This window comes from Petromyzon marinus, chromosome 55 (assembly GCF_048934315.1).
Source record: "Petromyzon marinus isolate PM22_M1 ecotype Great Lakes invasive population chromosome 55, UKy_Petmar_22M1.pri1.0, whole genome shotgun sequence".
In the NCBI taxonomy this organism is placed as follows: domain Eukaryota; kingdom Metazoa; phylum Chordata; class Hyperoartia; order Petromyzontiformes; family Petromyzontidae; genus Petromyzon; species Petromyzon marinus.
In genome coordinates this window covers 13,767,897-13,795,654 of record NC_133721.1, presented here as the reverse complement: position 1 = coordinate 13,795,654, position 27,758 = coordinate 13,767,897, and the positions used below count along the sequence as shown (strand labels likewise).

The window sequence follows — 27,758 nt, the reverse complement described above, 5'->3', positions numbered from 1 at the left end:
TTTAAAGCTTTCGTGACTGCAAGGATCCATACTCTTTGGTTCTATTGGGTAAAGTCACGTAGGTAAAAAAATAAAATAACAAAAATCATGACGTTTCGACCACAACACAAGTGGCCTTCATCAGGTGAAGGGACCAACCTGTCCGGAGGACAGCGTTGGAGTGAAAAAAGTAATGTATTTTTGATGCTATTTGCGAGCTTGCACAGCTTTACATTTTTATGCTAATTCCTTTGTCAAGGCGTCTTTTCTGTTTACCCACTCACAGCTTAAAGGAGGCGACCTGCGCTTGACTTTTTTCACTCCAACGCTGTCCTCCGGACAGGTTGGTCCCTTCACCTGATGAAGGCCACTTGTGTTGTGGTCGAAACGTCGTGATTTTTTTTTTTTTTTACCTACGTGACTTTAGCCAATAGAACCAAAGAGTATGGTTTTAACAAATTGGTTTTAACAAATTGGTTTTAACAAATTGGTTTTAACAAATTGGTTTTAACAAACTGGTTTCAGCAAATTGGTTTTAACAAACTGGTTTTAACAAATTGGTTTTAACAAGTTGGTTTTAACAAATTGGTTTTAACAAATTGGTTTTAACAAATTGGTTTTAACAAACTGGTTTTAGCAAATTGGTTTTAACAAATTGGTTTTAACAAATTGGTTTTAACAAATTGGTTTTAACAAATTGGTTTTAACAAATTGGTTTTAACAAATTGGTTTTAACAAATTGGTTTTAACAAACTGGTTTTAACAAATTGGTTTTAACAAACTGGGTTTAACATATTGGTTTTAACAAATTGGTTTTAACAAACTGGTTTGAACAAATTGGTTTTAACAAATTGGTTTTAACAAATTGGTTTTAACAAATTGGTTTTACGTTGACGTCAGTTTTGTTGCCAGATAAAAGGGTAAAAAAACAATTATCATATTGTTACTGGCAAATGAGGTTTCCAATGGTGTAAATGCTTACCCCGAGCTCTCATACTCTGATGGTGCATTGCCTTTGAGTTGTGCGCCTTTTGGCGTCTTCTGGTCCCACACCATGTGAGACGAGGCTCTAAAGAAAGCTGTCTTGGGTGTGGACCAATCAATTTCAAGGACAGTGCATACATTATCAGAGTTGTTGATTTTTGTTTGTGTTCTGACCGCAGGTATTGTGGTCAATGTAAACATGACTCCTTGTAAAAAAAAAGGCGTCAGTTTTGTTGCCAGATAAAAGGGTAAAAAAACAATTATCATATTTTGTTACTGGCAAATGAGATTTCCAATGGTGTGGTTTTAACAAAGAGGCGCACGGCAACCTGCGGCGCCGGAGCCCCCTGACCGAGAACGCCGTTTCCCAACAAGTTGCGTCCGTGTCATTTATCTATTTGTTTTCTTTTAAGGCCGCAGTGTTATTGACGAATGCCTTCACCTTGTAGTGAACTGTGCGTGTGTGCGCCGCTGCCTTGACCTTGTAGTGAACTGTGCGTGTGTGCGCCGCTGCCTTGACCTTGTAGTGAACTGTGCGTGTGTGCGCTGCTGCCTTGACCTTGTAGTGAACTGTGCGTGTGTGCGCCGCTGCCAAGCGAGCAGCAGCGAACAACTCGAGACAATTGCATGCAGTTTCTGGTGTAAATCTCAGTTTGCTATTTTTTCTTTTCTTTCACAAGTTGATCATCTTTGTCACATCAACGGTAGTGGGCCAACTGTGTAACATCACAAAACACGGTGCCATACATAGCTATTTGAGGTATAAGCAGAGCAGAATGTCAGCTAAAGTAATAAAAAAAACTCAACAGATTCCTTCATAACGATGTGGCCTTAAATGGTAAAATATATAAATAGATAATACTTCAGGTTATGGTCCTTCTTCATAGCACAAGCAGGACCATTGCCCGAAACGTCGCCTAGCTTGACTGCCCATGAAGCAGCGTGACCAAATCATGAATTTAATTTCAGCCAGAGACTGGGCTCCTGGAAAAATATTCCACGGGAAATGAAAACCCCGGGTGTGACGATTCTCCCGAGCCGCTATTCTCCAAGCAACGATTCGATCAAGTGTAATAATCGATGCACATCGTGGTCCACGTAAAACCTATTAGCTACGCAACGCAGCGCTGCACTATCGAACCGGACCAAATATCGTCGAACCTTTACAAACGCAATACAATGCGGGTGTCGCGAGCTTCATCACCCGGTATGGATCAAGAAACGGATGTTGCATCGTGAAAACCACTACGAGGCTGAGTTGGACCTTCAAGTGTAAAGACCAGAAAATGCACGTGGCATGTGGAAGATTCATGCCTTTTGTGTTCCCCTGCCACGCGTTTGCCCGACGACGTCGTGACGCTTTGACTTGTCCTGAGCCAACATTGGTCGCAGGAAATGCATTTGTTTGATATTGATTCGTGATATTGCACTATTTTCTATTCATCCCATAATGCGGTCGTCTTTGCGCTGATTTCTATTTGGTTGTTTGTTTTCTCTTTGATTTAGATTTTCTTATGCTCTGATATCTCATTTGCTGTAATGCCGTACTTACATTTTAGTTGTCCTCTGGTCGTGTTGGTGACCCAGGTTACCCTTGCAAATGAGACTCCTGGTCTCAAGTGTCCTCACCTGGCTAAACAAAATACACTAGTAATGCCAGCAGCAAAAACTTCTCTAGCACGGGAACACCGCCGAAGTTGAATCTTTGTTTTCTTTGACCAGAGTGAGAACTCAAGAGACCGGAACAGAGTTTCATTGGCAAGAGTGACCTGGATCACCATAATAACAGTTCAGGACACGTGCATGCACATCCTCCTCACTTGATACCAACTTATCCCCACATGTAATGATCCGCAGACGTAGCACTCGCTTCTGCGTGAGCGAAATGCATCACCAACCTGCAGAGCCAACCTCAACATAAACTTTCACTGCTTTTTGACATTTTCCATCAACAGACACTTCCCTCGTGATCTATGTTTTGTCTTTGGGTTTGGTCACGTGGTGGCTTTATGCCAACATCTCTTGACATGAACCCCCTACCACCGAACAGGATTGTTACGCTTACAACGATATTACTGTACCGCATTTATAAGTGCTAAAATAGTGATCATATTCTGACCAATAATGCTTCCTCAGTGGTGGCTTGAGTCTTTGAAGACTGACTTCAATATCAGTCGTTTTATCGGTCGTAATTTTTACCTTGGCACGTATAAATAATATTCCCGTAAACATCTTGTCGGGTGGTGGAGGGTAAATTATGAGAATGTTGGCTAAAACGGCCTATGTGGCCTGACCAAAAAATAAACACGGATCATTGCAAGTGGTTCAGAAAGAGCCACGTGTTCATAAACTTCACTGCACGCTGCACCGCAGCACGCTGCCTGCAGCCATTTTGTAAAATACCCACACTGCCTTGCACAGCTGTGATGTCACTTCACACGCAGGAGTCGCCATATATTGCCCCGACTACTCCACAGACAATTGGCGACGATCTGACATTATTTTTGCGATATTATACAAATATATATTAAATTGTAGATTTGCCTCGAACGACTTGTCGTAGCAATGCACTTATCAGTGTAAAAATACCTTTACGCAAACAAAATTGAGCTTATTCCCCCTCCCTCCCCGACCAGCACAATACTGTAAACAATACGTCACAATATTTACCATGTTTTATGTGGAGTATATGTAAACAACACAACGTAACATTGTGCATCGCTTTACACACAAACACACGAATTCGGTTACGTTTCATAACGGCATGCGGGACCCTCCACACACAAACATTCCTCACCACTGAGTTTTGTTTGCTGTGCGTAGAACCGGCAACATTCCTGCGCTACTGATAACGGGAATGGCTCTCGTTAATCTTTAACATTCAAACACTACACACAGCCATCATAAGCATGACCAGAACCACCACCGTCGTTACCCGGAACCTTACAAAAACGTGCCTTCGGGCATGGCAGAAAATAATCATCAGCGTCGTTCTGGAGATTATGAGTCGTGGAATAAATATGCAGAAAATGATTACGCCTCCTTCCCATATCTGTCCCTTCGCGTAGAATAACACAAGTTTTTGTTAATATATATGTTTGGGTAACACACTTTTCATCGACCACACGGCCTTCTGGGAGAGAATGACTTCAGCAAGCATTGGTTCAACGAGAGCAAAACTCCGGTCCGGTTTTGACGCTGTCAGAGTCTCGTCAGCCTGGTGAACTGCCAAGATGCTTAGAGGCACGGAGCCTCTCAGTTCGAGGTGGGTTCTCGGGGCACTGCTCTTTGTACTTCGAATACGTAATTACAAACGCCTCAGCGTGTGCCTTTTCACTTGCGTGCATACGGTGAACTTCTCTCGCACCACTGTGCGTAACCAACCGTGCTCATCGGAAGTGCGCGGCAAGGACATCAAACTCAACAACACCGAAACACGCAACACCAACAAGGAGGCCAGTAGGTGCCCTCGTCCCGTACGGAGGAGGAGGGCTTCAGACTGAGATTGCTCACTTTCAAGTAGTGCCAAACGATGTCTCGTGACTGGTACAATCCTCACGCATATCGGTGTTCCACGTAAAAATTCCATCGTTTTCCGCGATATATATTTATATTTTTTTATGACATGGCCATGCCCGATGGATTTTTTTGTTTTACTACACTCTGACACCACCGCCGCATCATCATCATCATCGTCGTCGTCGTCACTGTCCTAATGCGCTTTGTATAAAATCTCACAAAGATCACAGTGGCCCCCAGGTGTGTTTTAATGCGGTCAATTCTGTCCTCAAGAGGGCCTCGTTAAGCGAGGAATTACCTAACGCGAGCTCAGGCACACGTTGTCTCGCTCAAGAGGGAAAATGTAACATCCAGGGGAGAAATAAATCACAAGGTGTCAATCACGGTGACATACGACAGGCATCCCAGAATGCCGTGCATGTCAAGATGACATCGCAAATCTGCATGCACATTCCTGCACACCAGCCCTTGTGATGATGGCAACCGGCTATTTAGGAACCCTCCACCACCCGACACGGCCGAACAAATTAAACGGTGAAGGCTGAAGGGCAATTGTCAAGAACATTTATCAATTTGTCTTCAACTTAGCCGGTGAGTGAGCTGAAACGATCATAATTGTCGTGAAACGTTTGTGCACGCGACAATTACATTTGTTGGACTGTGTCGGGTGGCAATGGGTGTTTACAACACGGGATATGTCAGGTCATTACGAGGCATCGCCCAAAGATCGATGACAAGCATCGTGATATTGGCCGTGAAAACCCACGTGTTCAGTTAACCATATATCACCGGTGCGAGAAGACCGCTCACAGCTCTGCTGATGTTGTGCAAACGAAACGCGACCAGTGTCAAGGTTACCTTGCACCTTGGTCCAGACATGGGAAGAGGGAAACAAAGTTTGAAGAGGTTTGAGAGACAATGGAAGCGATTCATCTACGTCCGGTGGTATTCATTCCTTAACCCACCTCGATCTGTCAGTCGTGCGGATGTGACCATCCACGCGTCCCCCGCATATCGGCGGCACAGACACCAGGCTGGGCCCGGCACATAGACCCGCGCTATTCCCGAAGGAGCGTAGAGCATCGCCTTTCGGAGCGAAGCCGCCAGCGCGATTGAATCGTTCTCGAATGAGCAAATACGGGAATGGGTTTTGTCTTAAGGAACAAAATATATACGTACAGTATATGTTTGGGCAAATCAAATTACCATCACACAAAATAAAACTTTAATAATAACAGCAACGTGACTTGTATGTACAATATGCATTACGCGTCCGCGTGGTGTATTTTACGGTTAAATAATAATTGTAATAAATAGATAACCCGTAATATCAGGCAGCCCGGCAGCAGCTATTTCTTTAACAGGCTACACCCTGCAGATGATACGCAGAAAGTTGAAACTGGTCCAGTGTTTGTCTTCTCAAACGATGGTGAGAAATGCAAACGGAAAGCCAAGATAGACTAAAATGTTGAGTTGATCTTTACGCTAAAGCTAACAAATGTTTTCTGGGAGGCTGTGACACAGCCCCGTTCCCTCTGTCCGCCTCAGCCACATTTCAATCGCCATCATCACTCCTCCGAGAGGGGGGGGGTGACGACGATAAAACTAGTACCACTTTGCGGGGGAAGTCAACGGTGGTCGTCTGATGGGACGGACTCCTCGCTACAGGAATGTGGAATTTCCACCACTTGCTCTGCAGGACTGTAAACAGGGCACAAGCACCAATGCTCGTTCGAGTAGGTAGTGGCTTTTACTTGACTGGGGTTAAGGGATCGCCAATAAAACTATCAATTCCTCGCACCCAACTCGCCCTGAGACCCGGTGACGGAGGGTGCGCGAACAAGCTTCACGGACAAATGCGGCCGTGGCATTATAACGTACAAATCCCCCAAGGGGAGGAAACCCATCAAACAAACAGAAGAACAATAAGTTAGCCGGCAGCTTGCGTGCACGCATCTTAAAAATCGCCAACCGCGATCGCGGCTATATTCAGGCTCCCAGCCGAGACCAGATCGAACGACTAAAATACCGGTGGCGAGGACGTCGACGCCAAATTCGGCCAAGCGACGGGAGCTAAATACGTCGACCCATCACAAAATGTTTCCAGTTTACGGAAGCCTTCCTCGGCAAGGGTGCACATTGGTTGTTTCCTCTTCTGGCCGACAAAACACGTGGCGGCGGCGGTGGCGGCGGTGGCGGCGGCGAGCGAGGATGGCGCCCTCCCCTCCCAGTGGCCGCACAATCGCGAATCAATTCCCACCGATTCAAGACGCGCCGACCAATCAGGCGGCTCGCGGTGGGAAGGTCGTGAGTTCAAATCCTGGTTCGGTGGGGAAGGAGGAGGGGGGGGGCATTGGCTCAGCCCATCAGCTCTCCGGGGTCGATAAAAACGAGTACCGCTCTGTGGGGGAAGTCAACAGCGGTCGTCCTATGGATAGACTCTCCCCCACCGTACGACTGTGGAATTTCCACCACTGGCTCTGGAGGGCTGTAAACGGGAGAAAAGCGCTGTTTCCCCGCCCCCGTACGCTAAACAAAATGTTGGGGGTTACGTGTTATCGTGCGGTAGGTGTGTGTCAGAGTGAATTTGAACCAGTTCTGGGCCGCCCCTAGGTTGACTCAGCCTTAAATGAGTATTCAGTGTGGAGAGACAAAGGCGGCACGGGCTTAGTGTTTGCCACCCACAGACTCGTGTCTGCCAGCACTTGCCCCAAAATCCTATCAACGCTATACGGGGGGGCGGGGGGGGGATCTTTTTCCCGTGACAATATTTATAATAACTTTATTGGCTGCAGGTGTAAACGTTTGGGGCGAGTCTCACTTTCCTGCGTGCGTCTTATAACCCTGAGCAGACGGTAATGTCGCACCTGGGGCCTTTGTTACGAAGTGTAAACAAACGCCACCCTGTTGCAACCGCGCCCCGTGATTGCACCTGCAAGGTGTAAAAAAAAACGCAAAACGAATGCCAATTTGGTAAACACGGTTCAGTCATCTCCTGTAGGACTCCACCAAACCTCGCCCTATCACACGATTCTTCTCAAGAGCATTCAGGTGCAGCTTATTGCACACAGGCCCGGCCTGAGGGGTGAGCTCTCAGGAGCGGCCACCCAGGCCACCGACGGAGCATTGTTTGTGAATAGTCCAGGGGTGGGCAACATCTTTCCTTACCTACGGCCGAAAGGGACGTCACCACGGTGCTTGTGCCAGGCCAGGTGCACTTTGAGGCCACGTGACGTGCGGAAGGGCTCGCTGCCGACAGGTCACGGGACAGACCCAGGTACCATGGGTTGGCTGACCGAGATGACCGCTCGATTAACCACCTGTGCCCCCTACTGCGTCAATTTGCTGCGTTTTATCAACCTGGCGCTCAATCCTTTTGATCACTTCCACCGGGTGCTACATTCTCTTCTTGCCCAAGGCTCCGTGACACGTCGAGACCGGGACAAGTTCCCGGCGGTCAGAGCCGTGCCCGTCACAGCAACGTGGAATTTCCTGCCCGCCGGCTCGGGGCCTGCGAGCAGGAGATGAGCGCCGCTGACCCCGTGCTCGCTCGGGCAGGGAATCGCTGTCGTTGAACTTCGATGGAATCCTACAGGGGAGTATTTGTTTTTTTTTCCGCGTGATTGTCAGGACAGCGTTTGACAAAAGCGTGCGTGCACACGTACGCACGTGCGTACACGACAGATGCTTCAGTGTTTTCAATAAAAATCCCGCGCGCGTTAGTGAGCGCGACGGTGCTACGAGAGAACATCCCGTCTTCGTCGCAACAGCAGTTCGGCTGGTGTTCTTTTGTGCCTCCGCTGACGACCGACGACGCAGACCCCGCGTTTGGCGACGCGACCGTGCCCGTGCGCGCACCGCGTCACATCCCTCTCGGGTAAGGTCACGGACGAAAAATAAATAAAAAACGCAAATCGCGACGTAGCTAAGTCTTGGCCTTGTTCTGCAACGTTGACCATCGGTCCGCAGGACCGCTCTAAACGGAGCTGAAGTATCGTGTAAAGAATAACATTTTAAATAAGAATAATAAACCCCACGGAGGCTCGGTTGAGAATGTTTGTGTTGCTGCTTGCGTGTTCGGAGCGCCGCCGCAAGTGCAGCTGCTCCCTGGAGGGATCCCAATGAGGTGCGTCGCAACAAAACCGCGACTTCGCCGTCGTCAGCTCGTCCGTCCATTCGCCCCTTGCTTTCTCGTACACGCACGGCGTCCGTCCGTCGGCAGTCGTGCGTTGCCGCGGCACTCACACCTCGCTGACCTGCGCGTGTTTGCTCAGCTCCTTGATGCCGTGCAGTATCCTCTTGATGTGTCCAATCTTCGTAACTCCCAGGTCCTGCGTCGGGAAACACGAACGTGTGCGTGAGTGTACGTGTGTGTGTGTGAGTGTACGTGTGTGTGAGTGTACGTGTGTGTGTGACTGTGTGTGTACGTGTGTAGGTGTGTGTACATGTGTGTGTGTCTGTGTGTGTGCGAGTGTACGTGCGTGTGTGTGTGTGTCGGTGTGTGTGAGTGTACGTGTGTGTGTGCGTGTACGTGTGTGTGTGTGAGTGTGTGAGTGTACGTGTGTGTGAGTGTGTGAGTGTACGTGTGTGTGTACGTGTGTACGTGTGTGTGTGTGCTGTGACGGCCTTCAGAGCTGCTCGCTAACGGCACTTACCCCACAAGTCTGTTAAGGCTATACGGGGGGATCTTTGTCTTTGAGGATTCGAGTTCGATTTCTGCTCACGGCCAACGCCATTGACGATGATCTGAGAACCAGTTCTGGGCCTCCCCGAGGTTGACTCAGCCTCTAATGAGTACCTGGTGTGGCGTGTAACACATAAGCTCTTGGTAGACAAAAGTGGCCGGGTGTGGTGCTGTCCAGACAAAGAGACTCAAATACGCACACAAAAATACCCATAGACTCACAAAGAGACACATAGACGTGCGCAGAGACTCCAGATTCACACAGACACCCATAGACTCAGACAGATACCCATAGACTCACACAGAGACGCATAGACTTGCGCAGAGACTCCAGATTCACACAGACACCCATAGACTAGCAACAGCGGCACATAGACTTGCACAGAGACTCCAGATTCACACAGACACCCATAGACTAGCAACAGAGACACATAGACTTGCACAGAGACTCCAGATTCACACAGACACCCATAGACTCACACAGAGACACATAGACTTGCGCAGAGACTCCAGATTCACACAGACACCCATAGACTAGCAGCAGAGACACATAGACATGCACAGAGACTCCAAATTCACACAGACACCCATAGACTAGCAACAGAGACACATAGACTTGCGCAGAGACTCCAGATTCACACAGACACCCATAGACTAGCAACAGAGACGCATAGACTTGCACAGAGACTCCAGATTCACACAGACACCCATAGACTCACACAGAGACACATAGACTTGCACAGAGACTCCAGATTCACACAGACACCCATAGACTCACACAGAGACACAGACTTGCACAGAGACTCCAGATTCACACAGACACCCATAGACTAGCAACAGAGACACATAGACTTGTGCAGAGACTTCAGATTCACACAGACACCCATAGACTAGCAACAGAGACACATAGACTTGCACAGAGACTCCAGATTCACACAGATACCCATAGACTCACACAGAGACACATAGACTTGCACAGAGACTCCAGATTCACACAGACACCCATAGACTCACACAGAGACACATAGACTTGCACAGAGACTCCAGATTCACACAGACACCCATAGACTCACACAAACACACACAGACTTGCACAGAGACTCCAGATTCACACAGACACCCATAGACTAGCAACAGAGACACATAGACTTGCACAGAGACTCCAGATTCACACAGACACCCATAGACTCACACAGAGACACATAGACTTGCACAGAGACTCCAGATTCACACAGACACCCATAGACTAGCAACAGAGACACATAGACTTGCGCAGAGACTCCAGATTCACACAGACACCCATAGACTCACACAGAGACACATAAACTTGCACAGAGACTCCAGATTCACACAGACACCCATAGACTCACACAGAGACACAGACTTGCACAGAGACTCCAGATTCACACAGACACCCATAGACTAGCAACAGAGACGCATAGACTCACAAAAGAGACCCCTAATATGCAAAATGGACGAATAGAAGAGATTTTCTACAAGATCTGTAAAAACATCATTCAAACGGGCTTTTTCATTTGAACACACTGGACGGTGCTCTGCACGATTCAGATTATTGTTGTTGTCGTTTGCCCAAGAAAGCCTCAGTGAGTCTCAAGACCAGTTTTCAGGAGGGTCCTGCTCAGATCTCGCAGTCAGGGGGTGGACGCTCGCTGCCGGGTTTCTCAAAGCAGGTATCTGGCGGGGGCATTTTTCAAATGCGGCCAATTTTTGATTGTGACTGCGATGCGTTTAAACGGCAAGGCGAAGTGAATTTGTTGAAGCAGGTGAGGGCTTGAGAGGATAGTCTCGCACGAGTGACCACGTGCACTGCTCTGTCAGCAAGGGGTGATCATTGCTGCGACGTGTAATCCCAATTGAGTATTTTGTTATTTCGACAACTACGACGATTTTTTTTGTATTTTACCGGGTGTGAGGCCCCAACGAGCTGCAACGCCGCTCTTTTTCAGAAGCGAGCCCCTGGCTATCACAAATGGTAGCTCAACGAAGTGGCTGATCACGTGGACATTTATAGCAGCCAAATAACACCAAAGCGCAGCTCGGGTCTAAACGTGGAGGGATAAACCAAATACACAGCAGCAGCAGCAGGCATCGTCAGGGTCGGGATCGAACCCACGACCTCCTGTACACCAGGTGAGGTAGTTAACATCTCCCGGCCACCGTGATGATGACGAGAGAGAGAGAGACACCGCAAACTCCAAATCTACAGCAGCAGCAGGCATCGTCAGGGTCGGGATCGAACCCACGACCTCCTGTACACCAGGCGAGGTAGTTAACATCTGCCGGCCACCATAATGATGATGATAGAAAAAGACACCGCAAACCCCAAATCTACAGCAGCAGCAGGCATCGTCAGGGTCGGGATCGAACCCACGACCTCCTGTACACCAGGCGAGGTAGTTAACATTTCCCGGCCACCGTAATGATGATGATAGAAAGAGACACGCAAACTCCAAATCTACAGCAGCAGGCATCGTCAGGGTCGGGATCGAACCCACGACCTCCTGTATACCAGGCGAGGTAGTCAACATCTCCCGGCCACTGTGATGATGACGAGAGAGAGAGACACCACAAACTCCAAATCTACAGCAGCAGGCATCAACAGGGTCGGGATCGAACCCACGACCTCCTGTATATCAGGCGAGGTAGTCAACATCTCCCGGCCACCGCGGCGTCCTCGCAATGGCCGTCACGTGATCTTGAACGTCCACGCCGAGCGAAGCGCCCGGCTCCTACGGCGAACGCTCGGCCACGTCGCCACCCTGCGCGAGTTTCCGTCCTCAGAGATCGGGGGGGGGGGAGGGGGGGGGTGGAACCCGGACCCCAGCCCCGGTGCTCGGCCCTGGCGACCGCGAACGAACCTTGAGGTCGCGGCGGTCGAGCTGCAGCAGCTCGGGACCACGGATGTCGTTGCGGGCGAAGGCGTCGCGATACTCGTCGAGACCCAGCCTCTCCAGCCAGCCGCCCACCTCCTCGGCGCACCACACGTGCACTGCGGACACACGCACGCACGTGTGTGTGTGAGGTGTGTGTGTGGGAGGTGTGTGTGTCTGAGGTGTGTGTGTGTGAGGTGTGTGTGTGTCTGATGTGTGTGTGAGCTGTGTGTGTGTAAGGTGTGTGTGTGTGAGGTGTGTGTGTGTCTGAGGTGTGTGTGTGAGGTGTGTGTGAGGTGTGTGTGTGTGAGGTGTGTCAGGTGTGTGTGTGAGCTGTGTGTGTGAAGCATGTGTGTGTGAGGCGTGTGTGTGTGAGGTGTGTGTGTGAGTGTGTGAGCTGTGTGTGTGTGTGAGGTGTGTGTGTGTCAGGTGTGTGTGTGTGAGCTGTGTGTGTGAGGTGTGTGTGAGGTGTGTGTGTGGGGTGTGTGTGTGTGAGCTGTGTGTGTGAGCTGTGTGTGTGAGGTGTGTGTGTGAGCTGTGTGTGAGGTGTGTGTGTGAGTGTGTCAGCTGTGTGTGTATGTGAGGTGTGTGTGTGTGAGCTGTGTGAGAGGTGTGTGTGAGTGTGTGAGCTGTGTGTGTGAGGTGTGTGTGTGAGCTGTGTGTGTGTGATGTGTGTGTGTGAGGTGTGTGTGAATGTGTGTGTGTGAGGTGTGTGAGCAGTGTGTGTGAGCTGTGTGTGTGAGGTTTGTGTTTGAGGTGTGTGTGAGTGTGTGAGCTGTGTGTGTGTGAGTGTGTGAGCTGTGTGTGTGTGAGGTGTGTGTGTGTGTGAGGTGTGTGTGTGTGTGTGAGCTGTGTGTGTGAGTGTGTGAGCTGTGTGTGTATGTGTGAGCAGTGTGTGTGAGCTGTGTGTGTGAGGTGTGTGTGTGAGGTGTGTGAGCTGTGTGTGTGTGAGTGTGTGAGCTGTGTGTGTGTGTGTGAGGTGTGTGTGTGTGTGAGGTGTGTGTGTGTGTGTGAGCTGTGTGTGTGTGTGTGTGAGCTGTGTGTGTGAGTGTGTGAGCTGTGTGTGTGTGTGTGTGAGGTGTGTGTATGGGGAGCTGTAGTGTAGCGGTTTGCAGGCTGCGCGCTACGAACCCGGCGACCCGAGTTCGATTCCCGCTCACGGCCAACAACAGTGACGATTATCTGATCAGGGCCTGGGCCTCCCCTAGGTCGACTCAGCCTTAAACGAGTCCATGGTGCAGCACCGGGGAGATGATGATGGCCAGGCGCGGTGTCGGCCACACACCTCATAGTCTGCCGCGTCAGCCTTACTAGGTGCTCGCGAACAGCGCTTGATGCAACAGTCTGTTCAGGCTGATATTTGTGTATTTTTGCAGTGGGAAGTGTTGGCACAGTAGTGACCGCACAGCCATACGAAAGAAGAAGAAGATCTGTATGTTGAACTTTTTCTACATACGCATATTGAACTTCTTCGATGTACGAATGTTCAACTTCTTCTATGTATGTACGTTGAACTTCTCTGGCACCGTACGTAGCCAACCGTGCTAATCGGAGGTGCGGGGGGAAGGACAACGAACTAAACACACAAAGCAGTTAAAATTAAAAGAGTTCGTCAATCTAGATGATTTAAAAGTGCATAGCTCCAGTGGCTTCCACAAATTGGAAGGAGGAGCGTTCCAGACGGCCGCAAAAGCGCGTCTGAGAGCCCCTCGCGAAGCGGCGACCGCCGTCTTTGTCCGATGGCTCCGAACCCACGGAGTCACAGGGAACCTCGCGGACTCCGGCAGAGACCCGGAATGCCCCACGCACTTCCCCACGCACTGCCCCACGCACTGCCCCACGCACTGCCCCACGCACTGCCCCACGCACTGCCCCACGCACTGCCCCACGCACTGCCCCACGCACTGCGATGGCAGTGACCATCACGCGGAAATGTGTTGCATGCAAACGCTCTGTAAACGCGTCAAGCTGATTCTAAACGTGGACGGTAAAAACAGGAGGACCCGGAGAAAAATGCACGCGACGACACAGGGCAGAGAGACACGCAAATTCCACATATACAGCAGCAGTAGCAGCAGGCAGGCGTCAGGGTCGAACCCACGACCTCCTGTAACACCAGGCGAGGGAGTTAACGTCTCGGCAAAGTCAGAATCGGGCTCACGGCGCTGTCCCGTGAGTAAGGTTACTGCCCCGAGAGGCGCCTATGGTATGTTCATCCTTTGAATGGTCGTTGTTGTTGTTGTTGATGATGTTGTTGTTTGTGCTCCACTGCCAACGCAGCAGCAACTGAGGATTATTCACACATTACAAATGAATAAAAGACCGACAATTATTTCAAAAGGGAATTCATTCAAGGATGAATGTTAATGGCAGTCAGTTTGAACATTTGTTAAAATTGTTAAAATACGTGACGTAACCCCTCTGTGATTTGTTAAAATAACTATGCGAACCCTACGTGTCCTCACTTTTGGGCCACCCTGTACACATCCCCGAGGCCAATCGACCGCCAAACGATGATACGATTTAATTTGTCTGCGGAGCGACCGAACGAAAGTCGGTGGACACGTTTATTTCACGCTGGAGCGAGGGTGCGGGGGGGTGCGCAGAGGTTTGTGGACGCAGTTTGTTGGCACAGGCGCCCGGCAAAGTGACTCTGACGCGCTGGCCGGGCACGAGCGAGACGGCCCCACCCAGCAGCACGGCGCCTGGATCATCCCCTGTGGCTTTGACGGCGTCCGTCCGTCCAGCCCCAACACAGGGCGCCCTCTGTCCTCACGGCCACGTGGAATGGACAGCCGCTCGGCCAGCAACACAGACGAGTGCGAGTGCATCGACGCGGGGGCCTCTGGGAGTTGGTCATTTCAGTAGCAAGGGTTTCTGGACTCTGGATGGGGTTCAACATTCAGTCTCTCATCAGCAGAGTGAGGCTTGACTGGTGAACTGCCCGACGGTTAGAGGCGTAGGCTGGTTTTGACTTTCAGTGTCTCATCAGCAGAGTGAGGCTTGCTTGAAACAATACTGGTGAACTGCCCGACGTTTAGAGGCGTAGGCTGGTTTTGACATGCAGTGTCTCATCAGCAGAGTGAGGTCTGCTTGAATTAAAGCCGGTGAACTGCCGGTTCCCTACTCCGCTTACGATATGGGGGTCACACAAACTCAAATTAATAATTAGGATCCTTATGGAGAATATACATAACACAATAAATGACGGGTTGCTGAATTTAAGAATAATAATGAACGTGCCTTGCTGTGCAGTTGTGGCCGTGGTGTAGTATGGGGCCACGGTAGAGAGATGTTAACTCCCTCACCTGGTTTGCAGGAGGTCGTGGGCTCGATCCTGACCCTGACGTCTGCTGCTGTATATTTGGAGTTTGCGTGTCTTTCTCTCTCCCCGTGGTAGCGTGGATTTTTCTGGGGGTCCTCCGGTGTTTCCCTCCACATTTAGAAACGTGCGTCTACGAATATTTGGCTGCTATACATTGCCACGTGATAAGCCACTTCGTTGAGCGATCAATTGTGATAGCCAGGTCGCTTCTGAAAAAGAGCTATACAGCTCAGTGGGCCTTACCTGGTAAAATAACAATTCTGGAACTGCTTTCTTTGTGTCTGTGCCCATGGCAACCACATAAAGTTGAGTGAGACTGCGTGTTGTATGATGGGGAGCGATGGGGAGCGGTGGCGTAGCGGTTAGTCCGCTGCGCTACAAACCCAGCGACCCGAGTTTGATTCCCGTTCACGGCCATCACCAGTGGCATTTGTCTGAACCGGTCCTGGGCCTCCCCTAGGTGAACTCGGCCTCAAATGAGTGCCTGGTGCGATGCGTAAAATAAACTTTGCCACTGGGGAGACAAAGGTGACCCAGCCTCTCGTGCGCCGTGCCGGCCTTCATAGGCGCTACTCGCTAACGGCACTTGCCCCAACAGTCTGTTAAGGCTACACGGGGGATCTTTGTACTTTCGTGCCGAATGGCCTGGCCCACCGCTGCGTTCGGTCCCCGTGAGTGGCAGCGGCCGTCCGCTCCCCGTGTTCCGCCCGCCGCATCCACCCACACGGCTCCCGTCGCAAAACGCGAGGCCCGTTGACGGTGCGGGAGCTGTTGCTGTTGTTGTAAAGTTTGACGTGAAGCGGTGTCGTCGTCGCTTTGCGTGATGACAGCGGCTCGTGATCTTGCAGTGGCGAGGACGGCCGCCGGCGACGACGTCAAAGAACTGCCGCTGAATTCACTTCCGTAGGCACATTTCCCTTCGAGGATCTTGGGGCCCCGGGGGAGGTTTTGCGATAAAAATGTGGCCATCGCAGAGATAACGGGGTTTTTTTTCTCTAAAGAAAACGGATATCGCCGTGGCATCGTACCCCCTGGATTGCGAGAACACCAAACAGGCCTCACCCATTCAGGAATAATAATCCGACATCGGCTCGACGTGCGTGGGCTGCAACGGTGGCGACACTTTGCCTCTAGACGTTCGCTACAACACGTCTGAACGCTCTTCCTTCCGATATTAGCAGTCACTTTTAAACCTGGATTGAGAACTCATTTCTTTAGAACTGCTTTCTCTGTTTAGTCTGTTGTCCCTCCCCCGCAACTCCGATTAGCACGGTTGGCTATGTACGCTGCAAGAAGCTCAAGATACATACCCATAATGCACTGTGCCAGGAACTTTTGATAATTTCGATTTCAATGCAAATGAAAGTATTTTATCTTCTTTGGTTCTTTCGGTAAAGTCACGTAGAATGAGAATAAAATAATAAATTGAAAAAATAAAATAACACAATAATATTCTCACGACGTTTCGGCCACAACACAAGCGGCCTTCATCAGGTGAAGGGGCGCGACTGTCTGGTAGGACAGCGCTGTACCGAAAGAACCAAAGAAGATGAATCATTGCAGTCACGAAAGCTTTAAATCGAAAGTATTTTAGTTTTATATATTTTATGGTTAAAGAGGTTGCCTGTAACTCACCAGCTACCAGGATGTGACCGTTCATATACCCATTTAAAAACCGTTCATCAGGAAAACATTTTTTCAAGTGTGATTATTATCAGGCGGCGAGGTGAAGAGTGCAGCCTCCCAACTCTTGTCGACTTTTACCTCTCTGGCTTCTCGATGTATGCGCTACAACTGAAGGCCGTTACCTGAAACGTCGCCTGTTATATACGTTTACTTCTAAGGCCACACACAGCGATGTTGACGAACGTGGTATTGTTTAGTTTAACACGCAGGCTTTCGCGATCAATGTTATCCATAATAAAGGTTTTTGTTGGGTTAGATTTGCGTGAATTACAAAATGTGGCATTGACCCACCAACACCTGATACAGTCATTTAGTAAGGTCTGTCACGTAAACAAAACGTGCCGATTAGTTACTGGTTGAACAGGCGATCTGCCAGTTCTGACAAATCGCCTGATGAAGCTGGTTTTAATCACCAGCGAGACTCTCCAACACACAACCGGTGTGCTGAACTAGTAACTAATGGACACGTCTTGTTTACGTGACAAACCTTACTAATTGTCGGGTGGTGGTGGCGGGTTTAGCGACACATTTATACTGACGTGATCGAACCCCTCAAAAAAACCCTTTAGTACGAGTGGCATTATTGATTTACGTCTTACTTACAGGCTTAGGTCTTATTCTTAGCTCTTTCGGTAAAGTCACGTTTGTGTTATGGTCGAAACGTCGTGAGAATTTTTGTTTTATATATATTTTATTATTTTATTGTTTCCCTTCAACGTGACTTTACCGAAAGAGCTAAGAATATGAATTACTGCAGTCACGAAAGCTTTAAATCAAAATTTAGGCTTAGGTCTGTTAAACCCCAGCATTTCGGGCGATCTCTGACAGCACGTGGGGGCGCAGCGCGGAGCGGTGGCGACGGGCCCGGGTGCGGGGGGGGGGGGCACTGCGTGGGGACGGCGGTGGTACCGGGCACGGCGAGGGCGGCGTGCGAGTCCCGGGCCCGCAGGTTCTTGTCGCGCTTGAACTTGGGCACGAGACGGAACTTGGCGCTGCGCCCCGTCCACTTGGAGTACTCCATCGCGTGGATCTGTCACAGTGGCAACGTCGCCGTCATCATCATCATCATCGCCACCAGCCTTAGGCGTGATCTGTCCTCTGCTAGATGAAAACAGATTTCTGCTTTTTTTTGTTTTAATTTGTTGTCCTTCCCCAGCACCTCCGATTAGCACGGTTGGCTATGTACGGTGCGAAAGAAGTTCAACATACATACACAGAAGAAGTTCAACATACGTACATTGAAGTTCAACATACAGATCTTCTTCTTCTTTATTATGGCTGATGTAGATGCGGAGCAATAACTGCAGTGTCACATTCAGTTGGTCAAGCCAGCAGATAACTGTGTCAAGAGTAGGGGATCAGTGTGTCGCTGTGATGTCTCCTTCGTATTTGTTGATCAGGCGTTATACGTTGTACGATCTGTTCTGGATGACCACAGTGGCTGAATGGTGATTCGGACAATATGAGAATGATCGATACGATTGTAAGGTTTAAAACATGTTCATTTAATTCTGCATCTTAATTGTATATTTGTTCTTTATTTGTTTGAGTAGTGCATTCTGAAATATATGTATGAGTTTGTTATGCTGCGCTAAGTTAAGAAATATCTAAGTTGGAGCACTTCAGTTGCCTGGCCAAAGCGTGGCCTGTGAACTCGTCCAATTCTAGCTCGCTGGCCCGAAAACTCAATAAAAAAATACAAATTGCCACCTCTCGCCGGCCTTGTGATGAAACAATCCATCTAGCTCCTCCACGTGAGCTGATTTTACATCTACCAAGTAAACAGGCACACGTTGATCCAACGTTAGCATGTGGTTGGAATCACAGAGCCAACGTCGACCCAATATTGACCCAACATTGGCCGAATGGTTCCATGCTGACTGGGCACCCTCGGTAGTGCATGCACTCTCGCGTGCGTTCACTCCTTCGCCTGTCACTCTATCCTTAGTCTCCACCACCAGCCATCATTCTTGCTCGGTCAGAATCGTCACCAACCCCTACCAACCACCTATCGAATTTAACCGGGCTACGGGCATCTATGTGAGTCTATGAGTTTCTATTTGAGTCTATGGGTCTGTATTTGAAACTATGGGACTCTATGTGAGTCTACGGTTCTCTATGGGAGTCATTGGTGACCGGGCTAAGACCATCAACCTGCCGCGCTGAACCCAGATCTCAGCGGTAACGGTTGGGATGACCTCTGACCCCCGTGGTTGAGATGACCTCTGACCCACGTGGTTGAGAGGTCATCTCAACTACGAGGTTGAGATGACCTTTGATCCACGCAGTCAAGGTGACCCATGACCCACGCGGTGGAGACGACCTCTGACCCACGCGGGGGCGCAACGCTCGACGCACCTCCCCGTCGCTCGGCTGGGCCATGTGACGCAGCCAGGGGATGTCTGCGATGCGACGCAGCTCCAGGTCGACGGCCGCCAGCGCCGCGTGCAGCGAGTCCTCCTGCTCGCGCTCTAGCTGCTGCTCGCGGGAAGCAAACGAACAAAGGCACGGACGCCGCCCCGCCCGCCGTGTCGCCTTTAAGAGACCGCCGGGACTAGTGTTGTCGTCAACGAGCACCTCTACTCTGTTCTCCTACAATGCGTGTGGTTTTCATCGCGGCGAATTGGATACAACGCGACGAATGTGTTCAGGGAAGACATTTTTTCGATAACGCGGATGCGAATTGGATATGTAACGCGACTGAGCGAATGGGAATAAGCGGTCGTACGGCCGCCTCGGCGTAGCATCGCACGAGGCGGAGGGATGCTGCTGGATGCTTCTAGACGCTACCCACGCGCCTCGGTCTTTGTTCCGCTTGAGCATGCATCTCACGTGCTATCGCGGACCAAACTTTACTCGATATTATATTATCTATTTTTACGCTCTTTTTCCATAACGCGGTGTTCTTCAGGAACGCAACTACTCACACGTTACGGGAGAACAGACTGCATTAAGACGGACAAGGCACCCGAAGGCGGTGGACGACCAGTACAACGCCTGGCCGCTTTTGTCTACCCCAATGCTGATGTCTACACACTCATCGGAGGTGCGGGGGAAGGACAACAAACTAAACACAAAAAGCAGTTTTTGAAGAAATGAGTTTTCAATCTAGATGACTTAAAAGTGCATAACCCCAGTGGGCTCTTAATATCGGAAGGGAGAGCATTCCAGACGGCCACAAAAGGGCATCTTAAAGCGCCGCACAATGCTTAGTTTCATATAGCCGTCATTCATGCAAACAATTACCGAGGCACTAAGAATACGCATAAAAGGTTTCCAGGCGGTGAGCCGGCACCAACAATTGCTCTGCAGTCCTCTATATACCAAGATCTCGTGAGTGTTTATTACACGCAGGAGAATACCGACGCGTGCAAGGGGGCAACACTCGATCCCGTACCAGAAGGGACAGATTATATCAGTCCCCACACCTCCAATTAGCACGGTTGGCTACGTACGGTGTGAAAGAAATTCTTCATAAATACACACATCGCTGTACAGTTCAATGTTTCTGTCATTCGTCCGGAGATCCACCCAACCCTCCACAGGATCCCGTCACGAAGGACTCACGAGGGAGAGCTTGCCGGACAGCAGCAGCTCTGTCTCGCCATGCAGAGCCTTCACGTTGTTTACGAAGTCCATCACCAGGTGCCGGGCCAAGCCCTGTGAGCAAGTGGGGTGAGGACAGGGGAGAGCATCACCACCATCACCACCATCACCACCATCACCACCATCACCACCACCACCATCACCCCCATCACCACCATCACCACCATCACCCCCATCACCACCATCACCACCATCACCACCATCATCATCATCACCATCACCACCACCATCACCCCCATCACCACCATCACCACCATCATCACCACCATCACCACCATCACCACCATCATCATCATCACCACCATCACCACCATCACCCCCATCACCACAATCACCCCCATCACCACCATCACCACCATCACCCCCATCACCACCATCACCACCATCACCACCATCATCACCACCACCACCATCACCACCATCATCATCATCACCACCACCATCACCCCCATCACCACCATCACCACCATCACCCCCATCACCACCATCACCACCATCATCATCATCACCATCACCACCACCATCACCCCCATCACCACCATCACCACCATCATCACCACCATCACCACCATCACCACCATCATCATCATCACCACCATCACCACCATCACCCCCATCACCACCATCACCACCATCACCACCATCACCCCCATCACCACCATCACCACCATCACCACCATCATCACCACCACCACCATCACCACCATCATCATCATCACCACCACCATCACCACCATCACCATCGTCATCGTTATCGTCGTCGTCGACAATTACCAAAATAGGACCACAGAGTTAGGGTAAATGTTGGTGCCAGTTCTGTCTGCCTGCCTGCCTGTGCGCCTTGCAACCCGAGCAGTTTTAATAACAACAATTTTAATTCTACCAGGTGACGTCACCGCCACTTAGTGGCGGCTGTTGTGCGTATCTTTGTCCACGAACTGTCTGTGTCACTCTAAGGAGGTCATCATTTTTTGAACTTGGGGGTGGAACAACAATTGTGTCAATTACCGTTCAAGACGCACCCCAAAAGCTTTAGAGATATTTTTTTGTTCACTATTTTTAATTTTACCGGGAAAGGCCCACTGAGCTTTATAGCTCTTTTTCACAAGCGATCTGACTATCACAAATGATAGCTCAACTAATTGTGTGGGAAATTTTCAATAGCACAGAGGACCCGGAGAAATATCCACGGTGAGAGAGAGACACACAAACTCCAAATATACCAGCAGGCGTCATCAGGGTCGAGATCGAAACCACGACCCTCCTGCATACCGGGCGAGGTAGTTAACATCTCATAGCCACAGTGGCGCAGTGGGCGGGGCTACCTGAATAGTAGGCAGGGCTACCTGAGCAGTGGGCGGGGCCATCTGAGCAGTAGGCAGGGCTACCTGTGCAGTGGGCGGGGCCACCTGAGCAGTGGGCGGGGCTGAGTAGCAGGTGGGGGGGTACTGGCGGAGGCGGCCCGCTCACCCGCGCGAGTTCCCGGCCGAGCCTCCGGGAGACGCGGGGAGCTTTGTACTCACGGAGGATCGCTTGGGCTTGCCGTAGAGGGCGTCGAGCGCGTGCGCGCTGGCGTTGACGGCGTGGGCCAGCTCCTGCTCCACGCTGCTGTGGCCCTCGGCCGCCTCCCTGATCCTGGAGGCGGCGGCGACAACAGAGACACCGCGGGCGTGGGATTATTTGACCAAGTAAGGCCCACTTTTTCAGGAGCGAACTGGCTATCACAAACGAAGTGGCTTATCACGTGGAAATTTATAGCGGCCAAATACTCTGAACGCGTGTTTATAAACGTGGAGGGAAAAACCGGAGGACCCGGAGAAAAATGCACGCGACCACGGGGAGAGACACGCAAACTCAAAATATACAAGCATCGGGGTTGGGATCGAAGCCACGACCCCTGTATACCAGGCGAGGTAGTCAACATCTCGCAACTGCGGCATATCGCCGACGCTCTCTCGACGTCCGGGCCGCCAGGGGGTCCTCACGCGTGAATGAGGGCGGCGGCGGCGCAGGCGAACGCCTCGATCCGATTGGCCTCCTCCGCCATGATGACCTCCGACGGTGGCGTGGCCTGCAGCAGTGCATGCTGGGAGTGCGGGCGAGGCAGCTCGTACTTCTGCTTGTCCTCCCACGACTTGAGCGTGCTCTCGAAGGCCTGCCATCACCGCCGCACAACAACAACAACAAAGATCCCCCATCCCCGCATAAGCCTTCATTGCCTGCTCGGACAAGAGCCGTTAGAGAGCACCTGTGAAGGCCGGCACAAAACGTGGCGGGCTGGTGTTGCATGCAAGGCGCCTGGCTGGCTTTGTCTCCTCGTGACTACCGTGGTGGTGGTGGTGGCGGCGGCGGTGGTGAAGTCTCGGTCATGGTGGCGGTCGTGTAAGTGTCGGTGTGCCGGTAGCGGCGATGGTAGCGATGGAGGTGGCTATTGACGTCGCAGCTGTGGCGGTGGTATTGGTGGCGAAGTTTTAAGGGCACCCCTCACCCGGTCGCGCGTCAGCATCTGCGCCCGGTTCTTGTGGGTGATCTTGATGTATCCCGGTGGCTGGATCCAGGCCTCTCCATCCACCTGCACGGGCATCCCCTCCTCCCCCAGGATCGTGATCTTCACTGTGCGGCACTGCAGCCGTCGCACACGGAGACACATGATCGCTTGCGTCATCACAGAGACACATGATCGCTTGCGTCATCACAGAGACACATGATCGCTTACGTCATCACAAAGACACATGATCGCTTGCGTCATCACACAGACACATGATCGCTTGCGTCATCACAGAGACACATGATCGCTTGCGTCATCACACAGACACATGATCGCTTGCGTCATCACAGAGACACATGATCGCTTGTGTCATCACAGAGACATATGATCGCTTACGTCATCACAAAGACACATGATCGTTTGCGTCATCACACAGACACATGATCGTTTGCGTCATCACAGAGACACATGATCACTTGCGTCGTCACAGAGACACATGATCGCTTGCGTCGTCACACAGACACATGATCGCTTGCGTCATCACACAGACACATGATCGTTTGCGTCATCACAGAGACACATGATCACTTGCATCATCACAGAGACACATGATCGCTTGCGTCATCACAGAGACACATGATCGCTTGCGTCGTCACACAGACACATGATCGCTTGCGTCATCACACAGACACATGATCGTTTGCGTCATCACAGAGACACATGATCGCTTGCGTCATCACAGAGACACATGATCGCTTGTGTCGTCACACAGACACATGATCGTTTGCGTCATCACAGAGACACATGATCGCTTGCGTCATCACAGAGACACATGATCGCTTGCGTCATCACACAGACACATGATCGCTTGCGTCGTCACACAGACACATGATCGCTTGCGTCATCACAGAGACACATGATCGTTTGCGTCATCACACAGACACATGATCGCTTGCGTCATCACAGAGACACATGATCGTTTGCGTCATCACAGAGACACATGATCGCTTGTGTCATCACACAGACACATGATCGCTTGCGTCATCACAGAGACACATGATCGCTTGCGTCGTCACACAGACACATGATCGCTTGCGTCATCACACAGACACATGATCGTTTGCGTCATCACAGAGACACATGATCGCTTGCGTCATCACACAGACACATGATCGCTTGCGTCATCACACAGACACATGATCGCTTGCGTCATCACAGAGACACATGATCGCTTGCGTCATCACACAGACACATGATCGCTTGCGTCATCACACAGACACATGATCGCTTGCGTCGTCACACAGACACATGATCGCTTGTGTCGTCACACAGACACATGATCGCTTGCGTTGTCACACAGACACATGATCGCTTGCGTTGTCACACAGACACATCGCTGCCGTCGTCAGGGCTGCTGTGCCGTCACGCTGAGTCGTTGCCACGAGGGAGGAGCCGCGCGCCGTGCCGGCTTCCTGCGATTGTCGACACGGAAAGTGGGGAGTGACGGAGTGACGTCCCCCTTCCTGCTTCCCACCTTTGTCTCCACCCCCCCGCCTCCTGTGATGTCACGGCATGTAGCCTTGACTCTCCCCGCTATCCGCAACAACAGCCGCCATTCGCCACTAAGTGGCGGTGAAGTCACCACGGTGCTTGTGCCAGGCTATGTGCACGTTGAGGCCACGTGAAGTGTCGAACGCCCGATGACAGGAGGTCCGCACACACACACAGATCCGCACACACACAGATCCGCACACACACACACAGATCCGCACACACACAGATCCGCACACACACACAGATCCCCCGTGTGGCCCGTCCACTCACAGCTTAGGACCACGCGCTTTTGGCGAGCGCCTATTTTAGACCCGGCTGGCTTTGTCGCCCGGCTTGGGGGAGGCCTCCACCCAGCAGTTTTCAGTTTCAGTTTTCATTTCAGTTTCATTTATTTGGTATAGCCCTGTGAGCCATTCGGCTCTTGAATCGGGTGCAACCGCAACAAGGCTTCGGCACAGAGACGCTGCTTCACTTCTTCACTGTATGCGTGTCTCTCCCCATATGTCTCTTTGCGGTCTGTGTTCTATCACTCTCTTAAATTTCACACTTAACTTAGAATTTAGCAATCTTTGAAATAGCGTAATCGACCAGACCATGCGTTAATTGTGTTGTAACCGACCGTCTGTGTTGCTTTATATAGTTTCCAAATTTTGCTAAACCCTGTTTGATTTAGTGTGCTCCTCCGTCTGTCTCTGTGTCCCCTGGTGTGTCTGTGTTAATTCCCTCTACTTAGGGTCCGTATATATATCTGCGGTAATGTGTTTCCTCTCTCTTAAATTTAGCTCTTCTGTACCTGATGATGATTGCTTGTGTTGCAATCGAAACGTCATATGCTATTATATAATTTTTTTGTATTATTTCTACGTGACTTTACCGAAAAAAACAAAGAGTAATTCCTGCAGTCACGAAAGCACCTAATCAAGTTCGAAGGTTACAATTGTCAACGATTTTTTTGAGATCTGAAAAATATTCCCCATTTTGGTTAAGCTCAATGGGCAGATTGTCTATTTTGGATGCCTTTTCGATACATTTGATCGTTTTCCAGAAAAATCCTGGCATTTCCATGTGATTCCAGGAGAGTGGAGGAAAAGTAGGCATTTTTTGCATGCGTGATTTTTTTGACGCATCTATTCCTTAAAATCCTGTATTCTAGCTAGTCATTGACCAAATTACTTTTCTGAGCACATGCCCAAGCCTTGTCCCTAGTTTTCATGAGCTTTGTAAGCAAAGGGTCAAACCATGGTGGGCGGTTGCCTTTAGTTTTAAATCTAACCAACGGAGCATGTTTGTTAAGAATTTGGAGAAACGTGTACCTGAAGGTCTCAAAAGCTGTAGTCAGGTTGGGGATATCACAGACCTTGTCAATATCTGAGTGAAGCACATCATTAGTAAATACCTGAGTGCTGAAGTGTCTCATAGAGTGCTTCTCAACCAATTTAGGGGGGGCTTTGGGTCTGGCTGATGATCTCACCCCAAAAATAAAGGAGTGATCACTAAGGTTATTACCCAGAACACCAGTCAGTGCGAAATTGCGAGGGGTATTTGTCAATAGGACGTCAAGCAGAGATGACTGTCCCGGATTTTTTAGGTTGAGTCTTGTGGGAACATTTATTAATTGAAACAGGTTAAATTCATTGCAAAATTTGTGGCCACGGCCGGCGAGTTTAGCCAATTCCAATTTAGATCACCCACTAAAACTATTTCCCCTTTAGGGAGGCCCCCAAAAAGCTCTCTCAGTGCAGATGCAGCTTCAACATCCTTCCCACTAGGCGGTCTATAGCAGCACACTACCGATATCTGTTGATTATTTGGGAGAGTTATTCTGAGAGCCAAACCTGCAAAGCAACATTTTTTAAACAAGGAGTGAGCTAGTGAACATGCAATAGTATTACAAACATAGATGGCAATTCCACCTCCTTTAGATCCTCGGTCAAGCCGAGAAAGGTTGCAGTTGTCAATCGACGGCGGTGACGCGCGACGCCCTCACCTGCGCGATGCGGTGGTGCTGCAGGTTGAGCACGCGCGACACGGCCATCTGCATGCTGCTGAACACGGCCACCACCTCCAGGATCTTGTCGTCAAACGACGGCGCCGTGAACGTCTGGGAGAGTGGGGGGGGGGGGGCACAAACACACGCACGCTTACACCCAGCACTTAACACACACACACTTACATCCAGCACTTAACACATGCTTACACCCAGCACTTAACACACGCTTACACCCAGCACCTAACACACGCTTACACCCAGCACTTAAGGACACACGCACGCTTACACCCAGCACTTAACACACGCTTACACCCAGCACTTAAGACACACGCACGCTTACACCCAGCACTTAACACACGCTTACACCCAGCACTTAACACACGCTTACACCCAGCACTTAAGACACACGCACGCTTACACCCAGCACTTAACACACGCTTACACCCAGCACTTAACACACACGCACGCTTACACCCAGCACTTAACACACGTGCACGCTTACACCAAGCACTTAACATACACGCACACCCAGCACTTAACACACACGCACGCTTACACCCAGCACTTAACACACACGCACACTTACACCCAGCACTTAACACACACGCACGTTTACACCCAGCACTTAACACACGCTTACACCCAGCACTTAACACACACGCACGCTTACACCCAGCCAGCACTTAACACACACGCACAATTACACCCAGCACTTATCACACACTTACACCCAGCACTTAACACACACGCACGCTTACACCCAGCCAGCACTTAACACACACGCACAATTACACCCAGCACTTATCACACACTTACACACAGCACTTATCACACACGCACGCTTACACCCAGCACTTAACACACACGCACGCTTACACCAAGCACTTAACACACACGCACGCTTACACCCAGCACTTAACACACACGCACACTTACACCCAGCACTTAACACACACGCACACTTACACCCAGCACTTAACACACACGCACGCTTACACCCAGCACTTAACACACACGCACACTTACACCCAGCACTTATCACACACGCACAC

At 50.4% G+C, this 27,758-nt stretch overlaps 1 protein-coding gene and 1 long non-coding RNA gene across 8 annotated transcripts in view; one reads left to right on the top strand and one right to left on the bottom strand.

Annotated features, from left to right (window-relative positions):
- The first annotated feature begins 794 nt into the window (after positions 1-794).
- LOC142905631 (uncharacterized) lies at positions 795-26,705 on the top strand. The gene is made up of 3 exons (XR_012929662.1): positions 795-4,228; positions 19,980-20,743; positions 24,551-26,705. It is a non-coding gene; the product is annotated as an uncharacterized LOC142905631 (long non-coding RNA).
- LOC116954547 (diacylglycerol kinase delta-like) overlaps positions 8,594-27,758 on the bottom strand; it is a 118,830-nt gene continuing 99,665 nt past the window's right edge. For 6 of the 7 annotated variants that reach the window (XM_076052392.1, XM_076052390.1, XM_032975139.2 and 3 more), the window contains 9 exons: positions 26,704-26,817; positions 23,163-23,297; positions 22,660-22,829; positions 22,198-22,309; positions 20,636-20,728; positions 19,427-19,546; positions 17,978-18,098; positions 12,046-12,176; positions 8,594-8,813 (listed from right to left, as the gene is read on the bottom strand). In XM_076052392.1, coding sequence (XP_075908507.1) covers positions 8,724-8,813; positions 12,046-12,176; positions 17,978-18,098; positions 19,427-19,546; positions 20,636-20,728; positions 22,198-22,309; positions 22,660-22,829; positions 23,163-23,297; positions 26,704-26,817 — 1,086 coding nt within the window. In that variant the 3' untranslated portion in view covers positions 8,594-8,723. Of the gene's footprint in view, positions 8,814-9,137; positions 9,281-12,045; positions 12,177-17,977; positions 18,099-19,426; positions 19,547-20,635; positions 20,729-22,197; positions 22,310-22,659; positions 22,830-23,162; positions 23,298-26,703; positions 26,818-27,758 lie in introns of all 7 variants that reach the window. The other variant, XR_012929661.1, reaches the window with a different exon arrangement.